This window comes from Dendropsophus ebraccatus, chromosome 12, assembly GCF_027789765.1.
Source record: "Dendropsophus ebraccatus isolate aDenEbr1 chromosome 12, aDenEbr1.pat, whole genome shotgun sequence".
NCBI classification, from domain to species: Eukaryota; Metazoa; Chordata; class Amphibia; order Anura; family Hylidae; genus Dendropsophus; species Dendropsophus ebraccatus.
Genome location: NC_091465.1, coordinates 82063194 through 82081476, shown reverse-complemented (window position 1 = coordinate 82081476; position 18283 = coordinate 82063194). Strand labels below are relative to the sequence as shown.

General features: G+C 40.9%; 1 protein-coding gene across 1 annotated transcript in view; it reads right to left on the bottom strand.

Moving 5' to 3' along the window:
- Nucleotides 1-18283, bottom strand: part of LOC138768823 (uncharacterized) — a 49205-nt gene that overhangs the window by 19256 nt on the left and 11666 nt on the right. Inside the window, exons 6-8 of the mRNA XM_069946780.1 lie at nucleotides 9981-10094; nucleotides 8904-9050; nucleotides 5460-5600 (exon numbers count right to left, since the gene is read on the bottom strand). Of these exons, the coding sequence (XP_069802881.1) occupies nucleotides 5460-5600; nucleotides 8904-9050; nucleotides 9981-10094 (402 nt within the window). The remainder of the gene's footprint in view (nucleotides 1-5459; nucleotides 5601-8903; nucleotides 9051-9980; nucleotides 10095-18283) is intronic.

Genomic DNA, 18283 nt, shown 5'->3' with positions numbered 1-18283 from the left:
CTTCCTTTCCTAAAGGCTTAAAATGTCATCTAAATACCCACCCAAATAATGTGATCAGCATAATAAATGTGGTCGTTAGAAACAAATGTGAACACAAAACTGAATTTGCATATAGGGGTGCACAAACTGTACCCATAGCAGTTCCCATGATTTGGAAATAATACAAGTAATTTGTACGATTTGTAGAGTTAGCAAAAAAGCAAAATAGTAAAAGAACAAAATGATGTGACCAATGGGTGTACCTCAAGTGCCCAACATTAAGACTTTGTTATGTTGTATACTGTTATATAATCCTCCTACATCTAAGCTTACAATCAATGTAGTAGACATTTGCAAAAAAAAAAAAAAAAAAAAAAATATATATATATATATTATAGATTATATTATATATATATATATATATATATATATATATATTATAGTATCTAGTGATATGGTCGATGTATTTTTAGATCTCGGCTTCAGTGAAGAAAATTACCCTTCCTAACCCCTGGTCTCACTTTCCTTTTCTAATTCAGAGAGAATCTCCATTGCCTCTTAAGATTGGTTCTAAATTAACATATTGTTTAAGGCAGAGATTGGGAACCTTTGACCCTATAGTAGACACTGTGGTCATATACTAAGTAGATATTGGGGCAGCTGTAATGACAACAAGGGAGAGTTCTCTTGGGCCACATATAACAATGGGGTATATATAGGAAGGTCCCTAGAGGAGGTATAAAAATTATAAAATACTTAAAGAGGACCTGTCACCCGGGTGGACGGCGCCGAGCCCACCCGCCCCCCGGTGGACCCCGGATACTTACCCATTGCTGCAAGTCCCACTCCTGGACCCAGTCCCTGGACGGAGATATCAGCGCCGGTAGGTGAGTGCGCGCTGTATGCTCATTACATGAGATGCGTCCGATGCCCATAGAAAATGACTGGAGCCAACATTCTTTATGGGTTTCGGACTCATCTCTGCTGAGCGCGCGCTTGGCTCCCGAAGGCAAGATCTTTGTCCTGGGACCGGGTCCAGGAGCGGGACTTGCAGGAAAGGGTAAGTATCCGGGGCTCCACCGGGGGTTCGGCGCCGTCATCCCAGCTGACAGGTTCCCTTTAAAGGGTTACTCCAGCAAAAATAAAATAAATTAGTTGAATCTTTCAAATCAACTGGTTTCAGAAAGTTATATTGCTTTATAATTTATTTCTATTTAAAAATTTACAGTGTCCAAGTACTTGAACTGCTGTATGTCCTGCAGGAAGTGGTGTATTCTTTCTATTCTGACACAGTGCTCTCTGCTGCCACCTCTGTCCATGTCAGGAACTGTCCAGAGCAGCAGCAAAGTAGTAAAAAAAAAAAAAAGTTGGGTAGGCTAGCAGGGAACTGTCATGAGTTGGAGTTCACAGATGTGAGGTATTATAGACCCCCGGGAGCGTGTACCCCCTGCTATTAATCTATACACCTTGATAACGCCAGACTTTACTAGTGAAACATGTCGGGGGCAGTTTATTACGTTTTAAACTCATATCCCCTGTGAGTTAATAAGAAGAATAGGAGAATACACACAATCTAATCTACACACAAGGATACTGTATGCCAGTTCTCAGTAAGAGTATCACATACTGAGGCAGCTATAGATTTATTAGCAACATAATCACCTCTAGAGAGGAGGATGAGTAGATGAATCCAGTCTAATAGAAGGAAAAGGAACATAAACTTTCGCAAACCTGATAAAGATTACAGCCATTGTTTTACTGAGACTAAATGTCACCTGATCTCAGTGATTTACTGCCCCCTGGTGGTATAGAACATATCTGCATCAGTAAATAGAGAAATCACATTTAGATCCACTTAAGTAGTGAAGGTGGCATTACAACTAGTGATGAGCGAATACTGTTCGATCGAACAGATATTCGATCGAATAGTAGGGTATTCAATCTATCGTATATTATCGAATAGTTCGCCAAATATTCGATAAATATTCGATAAGCCTTCATGTCCCCCAGCTTCCGGTTTTTAGATGAATAGATGTTTTTCAATAATCAAATACTTGTTCCTATAGACTTTAATGGGATCGAATATTCGATCGAATATTCGGGAGATATTCGTACGAATATCGAATATTCGAATATTTCACTATTCGCTTACCACTAATTGCAGCTGCTTTCTACTCTTCTATTTCCCTCTTATAAGCCGACAAACTGGGCATGTTGATGCATAGATAAGACGACTTAGCTCCACTCTATAATGGAGAGGACGACTGAGCTCCAGTATATAATGGAGAGGACGACTGAGCTCCAGTATATAATGGAGAGGACTACTTACCTCCAATATACAATGGAGAGGACGACTGAGATCCAGTATATAATGGAGAGGACGACTGAGCTCCAGTATATAATGGAGAAGACGACTGAGCTCCAGTATATAATGGAGAAGACGACTGAGCTCCAGTATATAATGGTGAGGACGACTGAGCTCCAGTATATAATGGTGAGGACGACTGCGCTCCAGTATATAATGGAGGGGACTACTTAGCTCCAGCATATAATGGAGAGAACTACTGAGCTCCAGTATATAATGGAGAGGACGACTGAGCTCCAGTATATAATGGAGAGGAATACTCAGCTCCAGTAAATAATGGAGAGGACGACTGAGCTCCAGTATATAATGGAGAGGACGACTGAGCTCCAGTATATAATGGAGAGCAATACTCAGCTCCAGTATATAATAAAGGGGAGGACTGAGCTCCAGTATATAATGGAGAGGACGACTGAGCTCCAGTATATAATGGAGAGGATGACTTAGCTCCAGTATATAATGGAGATGAATACTCAGCTCCAGTATATAATAAAGGGGAGGACTGAGCTCCAGTATATAATGGAGAGGACGACAGAGCTCCAGTATATAATGGAGAGGACGACTGAGCTCCAGTATATAATGGAGAGGATGACTGAGCTCCAGTATATAATGGAGAGGACGACTGAGCTCCAGTATATAATAGAGAAGACTACTTAGCTCCATTATATAATGGAGAGGACGATTGAGCTTTAGTATATAATGAAGAGGATTACTGAGCTCCAGTATATAATGGAGAGGACGACTGAGCTCCAGTATATAATGGAGAGGACTACTTAGCTCCAGTATATAATGGAGAGGACTACTGAGCTCCAGTATATAATGGAGAGAACTACTGAGCTCCAGTATATAATGGAGAGGACGACTGAGCTCCAGTATATAATGGAGAGGACGATTGAGCTCCAGTATATAATGGAGAGGACTACTCAGACTCCTTTATTTGTGGTTTTTAGTAAAGAAAGCAAGAAGATAAAAATATGAAAATTGCAGATATAGCATCAGCGCTGTATACTCTACTGATGTATAATCTACCAATAACTCTTTTAGTGGGGGTTTTAGAGGTGACATAGCCCCTTTAAGTATACTTACTTAAGGCCCTATTCCACCAACAGATCTGACGACAGATTATCTGCCAAAGATTTGAAGCCAAACCCAGGAACAGACTATAAACAGAGATCAGGTCATAAAGGAAAGACTGGATTTCTCCTCTTTTCAAATCCACTCCTGGGTTTGGCTTCAAATCTTTGGCAGATAATCTGTCGTCAGATCTGTTGGTGGAATAGGGCCTTACTGTTCGTTTCTGCAGAAATGCCAGGGACATACAGGCTATTCTAAATATAAGATAAATTGTTGTGATCTCAGTCTGATCATATATGATTTATTTTTCATACAGAATAAAAATATGATTAAAATAATAATAATAATCATCATCATCGCCATTTTTGTTATTTTAATTAAAAACTCATATAAACTCCCTTGCACAAAAACATTGTGCATACTGTTGTATATTAAAGTATATGCAGATGGCTTTTCTTCCTTAAGAAACAGGAATGGAATGTTTTTGTTTTTTTTTATTACACAGGAAGTGGTAGATGTTATCCAAAACAACCAGAACTGACAATAAAAACCACAATTTGATGTTAAAATAAGAAAAGAAAACAATAAAACCTCTTTTTTATATGAATTACAAAATTTTAAATTCTAATTCTAAAAAATGAAACTTCAAAAATCCATAAAATAACAGGTGTGTTTCCCCCTATATTAATTTGTTGTAAAGTTTGAACCAAATCCAAGTTGACCAGATTTCATTCACTCAGCACTGGAAAGAACTTTGTGAAGAAGGGTGAATTATTATTATTATTATTATTATTATTATTATTATTATTATTAATAAAAACAATTTACAAAGCAAGGGTATAGCTACAAAAGAATGAAAAGTAATAGATGCAGGAGAAATTTATTTGGGCCACATTTACCGAAGGATCTTAAACAACTGTTAAATTAGAAGAACAATTTCAGCACCAGGAGACAGGTAATGGCGGGGGTTAGGATGGCTTTATGGACACTTATACCACCGTCGGTGCAGATAATCGTATCTTTGATTGATGATCCTGGAACGTTTTGCAAATTGGTGCCTAATTTGCAAAGGGATTTTGTTGCGCACCCACGAGCAGCTATTGAAGATGAGTATGCACCTGCAAACAAACATACAAGAACTTCCATTTAACACCATGTAAGGCCTTACACATGAGCGTAAACAATGGCCACACTATAACAACCAGCCACACTATAGATTTCATAAATTATTCCGGAAATAAATCTTCAATGTAATTGGATTTTCAGGAATCAGATTTCTTTGTCATATATCTAAACAGTATTTAGATTCCTCATTAGTTGTATAGCAGGGAAAATCGTGGGGTGCCGACCAATTGTCACAGCAGATCGAGGCCTCTGCTAGACATTAGTGCCTGTTCTGTCTGATGTACCGGTATAGTCTGCCTGTGGCAGTCTGTACAAGTAGAGCACTGATCACATGGATCATAGTAATGCAGATACATTTTATTGGTCTATGTAAGCAATTAAACGATTACTTCTAAAAATGGAGGGCTAATCATATCAGAAAGAAAATGTTCTTTTCATATTAAAATATTAAAAAATCTAATAATTTCCAAAATAAATAAATAAAATCACATTTGATATTGCTGCGTCTACAATTGTCCAATCTATTTTATTCTACAAGGATCCCAAATGCAAACATTTACAAAACTCCATTTGCTATTGTAAAACAGTATATGGTTAAATTATAGCAAAGTAAAAACAAAACTTGTCCCACAAAAAACAAGTCCTCATAGGTCTTCCAATGGAAAAAATATAAAGTTATAGGACTTAGAGGATGAGGAGGAAGAAAACATAATTCAAAAGCTGAATTTTTGTTGTTAGAGAAGGGGTTAATGGACAGGGGGAGGCTTGTCTCAAAGTATATGAATTGTCTAGAAAACCCTTCTACCAATTTTACAGGTCCCATAGTGGGTATATAGACCTGTTAGTAACCACTGTTGGGAGAATCTTTCAGCCTTTCTCTTCCTGCTAAATTGAAGAGAAAAATTAAAAATTTTCCTACCTGTTACTTCCTTTGTCTGGAGAAGACACATATTCTCCTCCCCGGTGCACTGTAAGGTATCGGAGGTGTAACACCAGGAAGAAGTCTTGGATGTGCACACTCGGCAGACGACTCCGTTAGGGTTGGAGCTTTTTGGTATTACTGGGAACAAACAGGAGGAAAAGAGAAGAACGGTTTATATATGTAGAACTTGTTTTAATGTTTTTCTTCAGAGCTTCTAAATGAGTTAAAGGGATTGAACCTATTAACATTATCAAGTGGAATTGGTCAGTGGTAGTGATGAGTGAGCATGCTTGTCCGAGCTTGGTACTCGATTGAGTATTAGGGTACTCGATGGTACTCATTACTCGGACGAGCATCCCGCGATACTCGAGAAAATCTCATCATCCGTTTCCTGTAAGTTTGTGCGCTATTTCTCAGCCAATAAACATGCAGGAGACTCTTTGGTACATCCTGCGATCACGTGGGACTCATACATGTCGATAGCAGCGTTTGGTTGGCCAGATCAGATGACCCTGCCATATAAAATTCGGCGCCGGCAGTGCTCGCTTCAGACGCATGCTGTGAGTTCCAGTAGGCAGGGTATATACAAGCAATACAAACTAACAGCCCTTTTCATGGCTTCAAAGTGTTTTTTAATACTATTACTACAGACTGCTGGCTGGGACTTGCAGTGCTGCTACCACGATTTCAGAACAGAAAGGGGACATTAGGTGTTGCATACAGACCCCTAAGAAGTGCTCAGTGTATTCTTTTTTGATTTGGGGGCTGGTGGTCCTGCTGTACTACATTGAATTGCTGGGATTTGTAGTACACCTACATAGATCTTTAATGCACATTGGACTACCGTACAGCCCCCCCCCCAACTAGTGGGTACTACACTGTATTGCTGGGATTTGTAGTACACCTTTATAAAACTTCACTGCTCATCGGAAGGGGGTATCACAGCGTGTATCTAGGTCCAGCCACTACCAGATTGTACCGTACAGCCCCCCCTAAACTAGTGGGTACTACACTGTATTGCTGGGATTTGTAGTACACCTTTATAAAACTTCACTGCTCATTGTAAGGGGGTATCACAGCGTGTATCTAGGTCCAGCCACTACCAGATTGCACCGTACAGCCCCCACCCCCCCTAAACTAGTGGGCACTACACTGTATTGCTGGGATTTGTAGTACACTACCCCTCAAGTGATGATCCCTTTGCATGAGACAATTGCCAGATCCTCAAGGATCAAAGTCAAATTCAAAATCAAAACAGCAGTGGGGGGAGAGGTGGTGAGTCACATTATGTAGGGAATGTTACCCCAACTGCTGCAGTCAAATTGAAAATCGAAAGGGTGCTGGGGGTAGAAGGGAGTAGTTACATTATGCAGGGAATGTTACCCCAACTGCTACAGTCAAATTGAAAATCCAAAGGGTGCTGGGGGTAGAAGGATACTTGTTGGCTACTGCTGGGCCTTAACTGGCATCCATGTTGACTACTAGTGTGCCTGCCCTTGCCTCCTTGTTGCTGGGCCTTAACTGGCATCCATGTTGACTACTGGTGTGCCTGCCCTTGCCTCTATGTTGGCTACTGCTGGGCCTTAACTGGCATCCATGTTGACTACTGGTGTGCCTGCCCTTGCCTCCTTGTTGGCTACTGCTGGGCCTTAACTGGCATCCATGTTGACTACTGGTGTGCTTGCCCTTGCCTTCATGTTGGCTACTGCTGGGCCTTACTTAGCATCCATGTTGACTACTGGTGTGCCTGCCCTTGCCTCCTTGTTGCTGGGCCTTAACTGGCATACAGCTTGACTACTGGTGTGCCTGCCCTTGCCTCCTTGTTGGCTGTCTACTCGGGGAAAGCAGCTCAACATGAAGATTCTTGTTCTCCTCCTCCTCCTCCTCTTCCTTCAATTTTCAGCCAACTGCCAAGTCTTCTTCCGCCATGCAGTGCCTGGCCTAATTATTGGGAGGCTCAATTGCTTTCTCAATCACTTCTAATGGTTCTCTGTGTCCTCACTGCCATGCTCAGACATCACACTATGTCTGCGGAGGAGCGGGACAGGTTTCCGGGCGCCCGCCGATCTCGTCCCCGCCAACCAGCAAGCTAGCTTTTTTTTTTATTTTTATTTTTTTTGTCTAGCCGTGCGTAGCCAGGGCCTCACCACCCTTGGTCGAGAGGCATCAGGTGTACCCTTGATGGTGACTGATAGCTGGCCTAGCCAGTTAGCTGTCAGCACCCGGGTTCATGTCCACTAAATATCCCAGCCACTGGACTCACTCCAGTTTTTGGGTGGGCTCATTTGCTTCCTCACTCACTTTTAATGGTTCTCTGTGTGCTAAATGCCATGCAGTGTCTGGCCTAATTTTGGGGAGGCTCACTTGCTTCCTCACTCACTTTTAATGGTTCTCTGTGTGCTCAATGCCATGCAGTGTCTGACCTAATTTTGGGAAGGCTGACTGGCTACCGCTTCTACCTTGTTCACTCTGTCTTCACTGCCATGCTGTGTCAGGCTGAATTTGTGGGTGTTTCATGATATACTACCTCTGTTTTAATGGTTCCCTGTGTTCTCACTGCCAAGCTGTGTCAGGCTGAGTTTTTGGGTGGTCCATATACCTACCTCTGTTTTAACCAGGCTGTTGCACAGAATTAGACATAATGGTGCCATTAGGCAGCCTCAGAGGCATGCATACATGCTGCCCCTGCTGTTTTCTGTCCATTTCTGTTGTGTTTCCATCAATTTCTGAGGTTGACAGGTTTTCATACGACCTTCCCTCTACCCAACTTGGGTCCCCTGCAAAAATGCTTGAGTCTCCCATTGACTTCAATGGGGTTTGTTACTCAAAATAAGCACTCGAGTATCGGGAGATATTCGTTTCGAGTAACGAGCACCCGAGCATTATAGTATCCGCTCATCACTAGTCAGTTGTCATCTTCATTATGGATTGAATTCAGTGAGCGTCTTTGTAATACACAGGGACTAGTGATCGTCGAGAGCTATTCATTGCAATGGGCATCAAATCTAGTTTACACTAATCCAGATGTCTTATATATAGTGATGAGCGCACCTCCCAAGCTTTATTCCTGGAGGTTTTGTTGGAATCAAATCAAATTTGTTTCCATATCAGTGCCAATTCAGACCTACATTGCGTGAACCAGGTGTACAGTGCCCAGCCCATGGTGTAAGTGGCAATGCATAATATCACTTCTAACCCCAGCAGGCCATACAGTAAACAAGATTGTATAGCACATCACTGTACTGTATAGAAGCTGGAACTCCTATCACAATAACAGGTGTCCCTGCTCCCTATGTAGTTTGTATGGCGCCATATGCTAGAACACCATGGAAACTAACTACTGAGCAGGAGGCATATGCTGTCATGAAAACTCAGCCAAACAATCATAACCATTAAGCACCAAAATCGACTGTGCAGTAAATGCAGTTACGGATGACTTACAGGCTGGAATAGTAGGCGTACAGGCATAGGTGTTACAGCATGAGATGGCCATGTTGATTCGGGCATCCTGTAGGCTTATGCTGCCCTTTATACCACATCGAGTTGGATTTATGCAATCCCTGAGCAATGATGCAGTAGTGGTTCCATCTAAAAAAAAAAACACCAACCATTTTTTGTTTAAAGCAACGTTTAAAGCAGTAGTTGTCCGGATCTTAATGAATGTGTTGCTGTGATTGGTTGTAACTAGAGATGAGCCAAAATATTTGTCATTTGTCAATTGGATTTTGGCTGAAATTTTCAAAATGTTCAGATTTCCACAAAAAATGGCAGCGGTAATACTAATAAGAATTGTCATGAAGATGGTGATGATGATGAATGTGACTTATGGTTCAAATACTAACTAATGGCCTCTCTCGTACTATACATCTACAAAATTGGTGTGCAAACTGCACAGTGTGAACAAGTGTGAGTGGACTGCTATCTATTTGTTCACATTTTGTGTCTCCTGTGGGTGTTTTACACAGAGTTTAGTTGATCCTGTAGGGTCCAACTCTTTTTGGGGTCGGTCACCTTAACATGGTGAGTTGGTACATTCTATTTGATCAAATGGTTTTGCTAAGAACATATATATATATATATATATATATATATATATATATATATATATATAGCCTGCACAGCAGTGCAGCATCGTTGGGTCAAACGTGCAGCAACAATGGGTCAGGCGTGCGGCATCGACGGCGGGTCAGGCATGCAGCAGCAGTGGTGTTGGGACATTTGGCAGCTTGCGGAGGACATGGGGGCCATGGACTGGCGGCTGCCAGCTGTGCCGGTTTTGGAGGTTGATGAGGGGATTAGGTGAGTGCTGGGTGGCGGGGAATGGGCGGCCTTACTTTCAGTGGGTGCCCTAGTGTAGAGTAGGGGGTGCCTTATTTTTTTAGGGGGGTGCCTTACTTTAGGTTAGAGGGTAGAGTAGGTGGGGTGTCTTATTTTCAAAGGAGGTTTTATTTTTGGGGGAAACACAGTAAACAACAAAACAAAACATAACAAAAGATTCTAGTTAATCCTATGACTTACCGACAGTGGTCTCTGTGTATGTGGATCCGCACTCATAGCCTGATGGACAATCCTCACCGATGCCGAAGCAAGATGAGGAGTCAGACGTACACTTCACACACCAGAGAGCGTCACCTAGAGAGACGTCACACAGCGCAGAGATCAGTCATCCTGTAATGTTACTGAGATCAGATGGATAATCCTCATCACACATCAGGAGGGAAGAGCTGTCCTACAGGGATGTTCACACAACGTGTGTTCCAAAATGCCGTTCATCACTTTAACTTTAAAACGACGGACGTCATTTCGCTATTTGGCCGCCCGTCAATGCAATGAAAATTGTTGGTGCATTAGGGTCTGCATAGCGGGGTCTACAGCACTGGGGACAGGACTGTGGAGGTAATCTCTTAGTAAGTGTAACCTTTCTCTCCCAGGATGGAGAGTACTGCATGTATGTGCCCACATCTGCCCCGCTCATTCCTTCATGCTCCCTGCAGTCTCTGTCAGCCCTCGTGTTTCCCATCCTCTTCATTCCTGCTATAGTGTTCCTGCACTTACACTCAGCTATACACACTGCTGCTATAATGTGCCTGCACTCACACTCAACCATACACACTGCTATAATAGTGCCTGCCTGCATTTTCGCTGGACAACCCCTTTAAAAGACCAAGACGAGACAAGTGAAGGATGGGGGAGGGGTTACACTCAAGACATTGAAAACAAGCAACAGCTGCTGAATGCTCTCATTATTTCTGACTTGGAGTTGACCTTTTCCAACAAATGGAGTCCTTGGACATGGAAGGTTTCTCTGTTAATTATTTGTTACTTAAGTGGTTATCATTTTTCAAGAAGAAGCTATTTATCTCCGTTTTATAAAGTGACCAATGTGAAATCCTTCCACTGTGATGGGCTGAAATACGAGAATAGATGGGAAATGAATATACAAGGTTTTTACATTACTGCTAATATTATCATGTTTATTTTAATGGTTATTATTGTTGTTGTTGTTCATAATATTTTGAATAAACCCATAAAACGAAATCAACAAAGAACAATGAATTCCTGGGTTGTTATTTTTCCTATCACTTACTTGTTGTTATAAGAGCTGAGAGGAGACTCAGGATCCCGGCCAGAGACATCATTATTCTGCTCCGATAGATGGATCCTTCTGTGAGATGGAAACCTTGGCTGAGATTCTTAATTTATTGGATTTTATAGGGTGGGGCATGGGGAGGGCTGAAATATGTCTGAGAAATGAAAGCCTGACAACTATGATCTAAGCTGGAGCTATAACCTCCCTTGGTCCTATTTGTTTCTTCATAAAGGGAATGGATCTACCAATCAGTAAATTATAGTGATGAGCAAATACTGTTCGATCGAATAGATATTCAATCGAATAGTAAGGTATTCGATCGTATTGAATATTATCGAATAGTTCGCCGAATATCTGATAAATATTTGATGAGCATTCAAATCCCCCTTCTTCCCTGTTTTTTCCCTGATTTTTTAGCCAATCAACATGCAGGGAGGCTGCCACAGCCCCTTGGTGTACGTAGCATTGCGAGAAACGAGAAAAACAATGATTGGATTGCATAGTCACCCAATAACATATATACTTGTATTTATCCAGTGCTATGTGTTGCTACGTCATACATGAATACACCGGGTGATACAAGCAGGCTGCTCACCAAGTGCTTTGCGCTGCTGATACGTGCTAGACTGCTAGATCTAAAAAAAAAAGAGTAGTACGTGTGTTCATCCAGTGCTACGTGCTGCTACATCATACATAAATACACAGGGTGGTACGAGCAGGCTGCTGTGCTACTATAAGGCACTCTGTTTACCAAGTGCTACGTGCTACATAATACAGCCGTCCAGCTGTACCTTTAAAATATTCATACACCCTTTAATAACCAGGTAATTCACCTGTATAACATCGACTTGTGACTTTATTACCAGCGATTTTGGGGTGTCAGATGCTTCCCCTGCTGTCCCAGTTGCATTCCAGTGGTGTTGGCATCATTTTCTGAGGTGTCATTGTGGACTTGGTGACCTCCAAGTGGTCGAGTAGATGTTTTTCAATAAACAAATACTTGTTCCCATAGACTTTAATGAGATCGAATATTCAATCGAATAGTAGAATATCGGAAAGATATTCTAACGAATATCGAATATTCGAATATTTCACTATTCGCTCATCACTAGTAAGTTTGTATACAGAAATTCTATATTTTTAATTTAAATCTTTATTGTTGAGTCAAAATTTTTCCCTCCATGTAATAGCCCATGTGGTTCCTAATATATTTGCATGGCCAATTGCCTAGGGGCCCCCTGCAGCTGTCATTAATAAGAGGGATGGGGCGGTAGTAAACCTTGCTGCTTGCCGATCTTCAAACTGCCTGTTACACCTTAATTGTGCTCCCTTTTAGCTTCCATTAGAATCCACACTCGCAGCGGGATTGTCATGTAAATTCCACCCCCTTAACCCCCCCCCCCCACACACACACACACACCCCGCTGGCCTGAGCATACTTTACCTGCTCCATGATCCGGCTTGCTTCAGGGGTTCCCGGCTGAATGTCCCGCTCAGCCAATCAGTGCACTGCCCCACCGCAACCATTGATTGGCTGAGCGGGACGTCCAGATGCCGGGAGCCCTCAAAGCAATCCGGAGTGTGCACCCGGTAATGTATGCTCCTGCCGGTGGGGGGTTATAAGGGTGGCATTTACATGACAATCCTGCTGCGAGTGTGGATCGTGTGTATGTGTGTTTGTACCCTTTCACATGTACAAGATCCACAGCAGAAGTTATACATTGAAAGCAAAGCAAATCTGGGCTATCAAATCTGCGTGCATCCTTCTCATTTCATGTCACATTCCCTGACAGGTAAGTCAATCGAGAATACAATGCTTAAAAGACCTCGATAAATAGATATATTAATAAATTGATCGACATATGAAACAAAAGTAGTTGTATATATGGTTCACATAAAATGGGGTTTTAAGGTAACAAAAGCTTAAAGTGTACCTGTCGTTTATTTTTATTTTATTTTTATTTCCTTTTTTTTTTTTCTTTTTTGAGAAATCTATAGTACAGGCAATTTTAAGAAACTTTGTAATTGGGTTTATTAGCCAAAAAAAAAAATGCATTTTTTATCATGAGAAAGCAGTTTGAAGCTCTCCCCCCCTGTCTTCATGGTTCTCTATGGAGAGGGGAGGGGTGGAGGTAGAGATGAGGCACCAAAACAGGACGACAAAGAGTTAATTTACAGCTACATCAATGGGCTATCTCCTCTTAAGTCAGCACTGACCTCTCTGACCTCTGAATGCCGTCTTTCACATAGGTCCCGCTGTGTAATCCTTTGTTCTCTGCTCTCCGCTGCCAACTAATCTACCTCCTCCCCTCCCCTCTCCATAGATTAGACAGGGGCAAATCTGATGCAACATGACATAATTTCCTGATAATGAGCAGTGGATGGAAAAGAGGAGGGTGGGGGGGGGGGGCCTGGGAAAAGCCTTTTTGAATGCAGATAATGGCATATTTGCTTAATAAACCCAAATACAAAGTTTCTTAAAATCGCCTGGACTATTGATTTCTGGAAAAAAAAAAATTACAGTGACACTCTTTAACATATTTTCAGACATACATCCACAGCAGTTAAAGGTGTGTTTTTTTTTGTTGTTTTTTTTTTTTTTTTTTACAATTTTCTCAACAATTATTTGAGACAATTAAATGTAATCTTTTTTTTTTTTAGGTATAGATATCAAAACATTCTAATTGCTGTAAAATCTCTGAGGCTTCAATGAACAGGATGAACGTTGGACAAACACATTTGTAATCCCAGTAGAGGATCTTATCTCTAGATGATCGATTCTTCTGCTGTGATAATAGAGTATTGTTCATACATCAGCATTACAGAAGGGAAGAGAAATTCATTGTTCACTATAACGGTAAGGATTAATGGTCCGCAGATCAAAGATCCATCTAGTCTCTTCTGTAGTTTCACTTAACCCCTTAAGGACAGAGCCTATTTCTTCCATTTTTTTCCTCCTTGTGCTTAACCCCTTAAAGACAGAGCCAATTTCGATTTTTGCATTTTCGGTTTTTCCTCCTTGTGCTTAAAAGGCCATAGCACTTGCATTTTTCCACCTAGAAACCCACATGAGCCCTTATTTTTTGCGTCACTGATTGTACTTTGCAATGACAGGCTGAATTTTTTCATAAAGTACACTTCAACCCCCCAAAAAAATTCAACGTATGGTGAAATTGTAAAAAAAAAAAAAAAAGCATTTTCTTTTTATTTGGGGGGTATTTGTTTTTACGCTGCTCTCCCTGAGGTAAAACTGTCTTGTTATTTATGTTCCTCAAGTCTTTACGATTACAACGATATGTAACATGTATAACTTTTATATTATGTGATGGCTTGTAAAAAATTAAAACCATTGTTAACAAAAATATGTTCCTTAAAATCGCTCCATTCCCAGGCTTATAGCGCTTTTATCCTTTGGTCTATGGGGCTGTATGAGCTGTCATTTTTTGCGCCATGATGTGTTCTTTCTATTGGTACCTTGATTGCGCATTTGCGACTTTTAGATCGCTTTTTATTACAATCTTTCTTGATTTGATGCAACCAAAAATGCGCAATTTTGCACTTTGGGATTTTTTTGCGCTGACGCCGTTCAGAGATCAGGAATGTGATTAATTAATAGTTTGGGAGATTTTGCACACGGTGATACCAAACATGTTTATTTATTTATTTTTATTTATAACATGGGGAAAGGGGGGTGATTCAAACTTTTATTAGGGGAGGGGCTTTTTTATTAATAATAAACCTTTTTTTAACACTTACACTAGAAGCTCCCCTGGGGTTAGGGTTATTCCCCCTGGGATTAGGGTTATTTCCCCTGGGGTTAGGGTTATTTCCCCTGGGGTTAGGGTTATTCCCCCTGGGGTTAGGGTTATTCCCCCTGGGGTGAAGGTTATTCCCCCTGGGGTGAGGGTTATTCCCCCTGGGGTGAGGGTTATTCCCCCTGGGGTTAGGGTTATTCCCCCTGGGGTTAGGGTTATTCATGGAAGTCCCCTAGGGGAACTACAAATAAGTGATTTTTTTTATTTATTTATTTAAAGGAGCATTCCTCACATGTAAAATACATGCTGAATCATCCCTCTTCCTAGAAACTAAAAATTTCTTCCATAGCTTTTCTGTGTGTGGCCACCAGTGAATTGACAGCACGATTTGCTGGGAATATTGCTTTGCCGGATTCACTTTGTTCATCTCTACTGATGACCTCACTGTTATTAAACCTCCAGGCATCACAGAATGCAGAAACAGCTGGACAGAGAGCTGTTTACATGCGCTGTCTCGGAAAGGGGGGGGGGGGGTGGGGGGGGGAGATAGAGTGAACAGCTCACGCACAGTTTTCTGTGTCATTGGCAGAAAGCAGCAGCCTCAAAATTGAGGGAAAGAGGCAGAAGAGGTAATGACATGTATCAAAGCAATTTTAGTCTCTAGGAGGGGAGAGGATTTAACACAAATTTTACCTGAGGGGCATACCCCCTATTATATAGATAAATTTAAGCAAATGTGTATAAGACCCCCCCCCCCCCCCAAAAAAAAAAAAAAAAAAAAACAACCATTGACACCATTTGATTGCTGACAGTAAACCCCTCCTGGGTCCTGTGACTCAAAATCCGTGTGGTGCCATTGTTGGGGTGAAAAACCTCTTTTATTCATGAGAAGCTGGGTTGGTGAAGCGTGACCCAGACCTGCAATGCTGCTGCCTTGGATATATAATATGCATGCGCCGGAGCAATCGGTAGACACAATGACATGGCCAAGCTCCTCCTTCGTCTTGGCTACCATGTCTAGTGTGCCTTTGCCGTCTTTACCAGTGTTCAGGATCTGTCATTTATTCAGAGGAAGGGTATAGTGAGTGACTAAAAAGTGGAGCCAGTGAAGAGAGGTAGGGGGTGGGGCTACCGCCGCCCTCACTTCACCGGTCCACCCTGGGCAGACTGCTCCTCTTAAGTAATATTAAAAGAGCAGTGCACAGCTCCATCCCAATATTTTTTAGGAGAGATGGGCCGGCTGGGGTAAATCGGTACACTGCTAATATCCTGAAAACATGCAAAGGATGAAGGTAGTAAAGAATACCATCATCCTTGGCATCCCATTAACTACAGAGAGATATTAGCCACAATCTATAGCAATTACAGTGTTTAAGGGTGTCAGTGGCTGATCAGAACTGGTCCTGATCACTGACAGAGGAAGAATACTTTCCTCCATCCTATCGCATCGGCAATCTGAATCTAGAGTCTGCCTCAGGCATAGCATTCATCAGTATAGGCAATCTAATAATTGCTTGTATAAATCCCCAAGGGGGAAAAAAAAAGGGGGACTAAAGGTGTAGAAAAAAGTTTTTAAAAATTATTACAAAACCCCTCCCCTAATAAAGGACACACCTTCTCATTCAAAGAGTTTTCTGTATTTTCATGACTATGAAAAATTGTAGATTGTAGCGGCATGCTATTCCATCTGGTTTGCGTTTAGTTGGACAATCATTTATTTTTTAACAGGACAAAGACCCCAAACACCTCCAGGATGTGTAATGGCTATGTGACCAAGAAGGAGAGTGATGGGATGCTACACCAGATGACCTGGCCTCCATAGTCACCAGACCTGAACCCAATCCAGATGGTTTGGGGTGAGCTGGACCGCAGAGTGACGGCAAATGGGCCAACAAGTGCCAAGCATCTCTGGGAACTTCTCCAAAACTGTTGGAAGACCATTTCAGGTGACTACCTCATGAAGCTCATCAAGAGAATGCCAAGAGTGTGCAAAGCAGGAATCACAGCAAAAGGTGGCTACTTTGAAGAACCTAGAATATTAGGTATACTGTATAATTCCACATATGTTAATTCATAGTTTTGATATATATATATATATATATATATATATATATATATATAGTAATAAACATATATGGTATTGTAGCATGCAGAATTGTCCAATCTATTTAAACACAAATATTGTTCCCACAAGGCGTAATAATAAAAAAGGAAAAGAAAAACACCAGGATTGCTATTTATTTATTATAATAATAAAAAAAAATAGAAATCGATCAAAATTCCCATTTACACTAATAAGGTACAAAACAAACTATAGATCATGGCAAAAAAGCCCTGTAGGTAAGAAAATAAAAGTGAAGCTGAAGATGTTAATAAAAAAATGACAATAAAAGCCACAATGAAATTTTAAAAAAGAAAAAGAAAAACGAAACATTAAAACCTCTTTATACAGTGTATAAATTATAAATTTTAAAATTCAAATTCTGAAAGAAAATAAATAAATAAATAAATACAATAACTTTTCATTAGGAACAATGATATAATTTATATCAGTCAACCCATCTTCAAGTTCTATGACCATTGGATCTCTATTAATGATATTGTGCATGTGTTACACAACCACCATAGGACTCATACGTGTAAACACAAAGCTGCTATATCTAGCTTTGGTTTGCTGCTAAGTGCTGACTGCCATGGGGTTTCCTAGGCAGAAGCAGAAAGTTTTTGGAGCAGGTACATCTCATACAGCTTATTGTATAGAACAGGAACAGCCACAATGTTACGGTTAGAGATTATGAATTTGTTGAATAGTACAAACCAAACCCAGATTCAGGTTTTGTTTAGTCAGCACTAGAAAGCACAATGTAAAGAACTGTGAATAAAACTGTAAATTTTGTTTTAAAGATGGAAGTAAGAGATCATAAAATATATCACATAGGATCAGCAGAACACAGAGACTTAGTTTACTCAATAAGACCTCAATTTTAGCTTCATTAACCTTATACATGGATTAAAAAAAAATATGTTTGGAGGATGAATTTAAGTTTCGGCTCGGAAGGTGGCCGGTTATACATTTATGAAAGAGTGAAAAATGCCATTGTCAAAGAACAAGACTTTAAATTCTCAATTGCAGTCTACAGGTGGCCACACACCTTCAATAACTGTCAGCAGAATGATCAGTGCAAAAGAACAGTTATCTCTCCTGTCCTCCCCCTACACATCAATGTTCAGCACTGTGTTCTCTATGGTAAGGGGAAGGGTAAGCCACAGTAAGACTGCTCTAGCACTGGCTTATCTTTATGAGAACAAAAGGGGTTGGGTAGTGAAATTCCATCACGCCTGACCCCTATCTCCACCGACATCATATAGACTTGCCAGTGGTAGGTTTGGATACCATAAGTATAAACTGTATGGAAACCTTAAAGAGGTTATCCACCGAAGCTAAAAATTTAATTCTAGCTTGTTTCACTCACCAA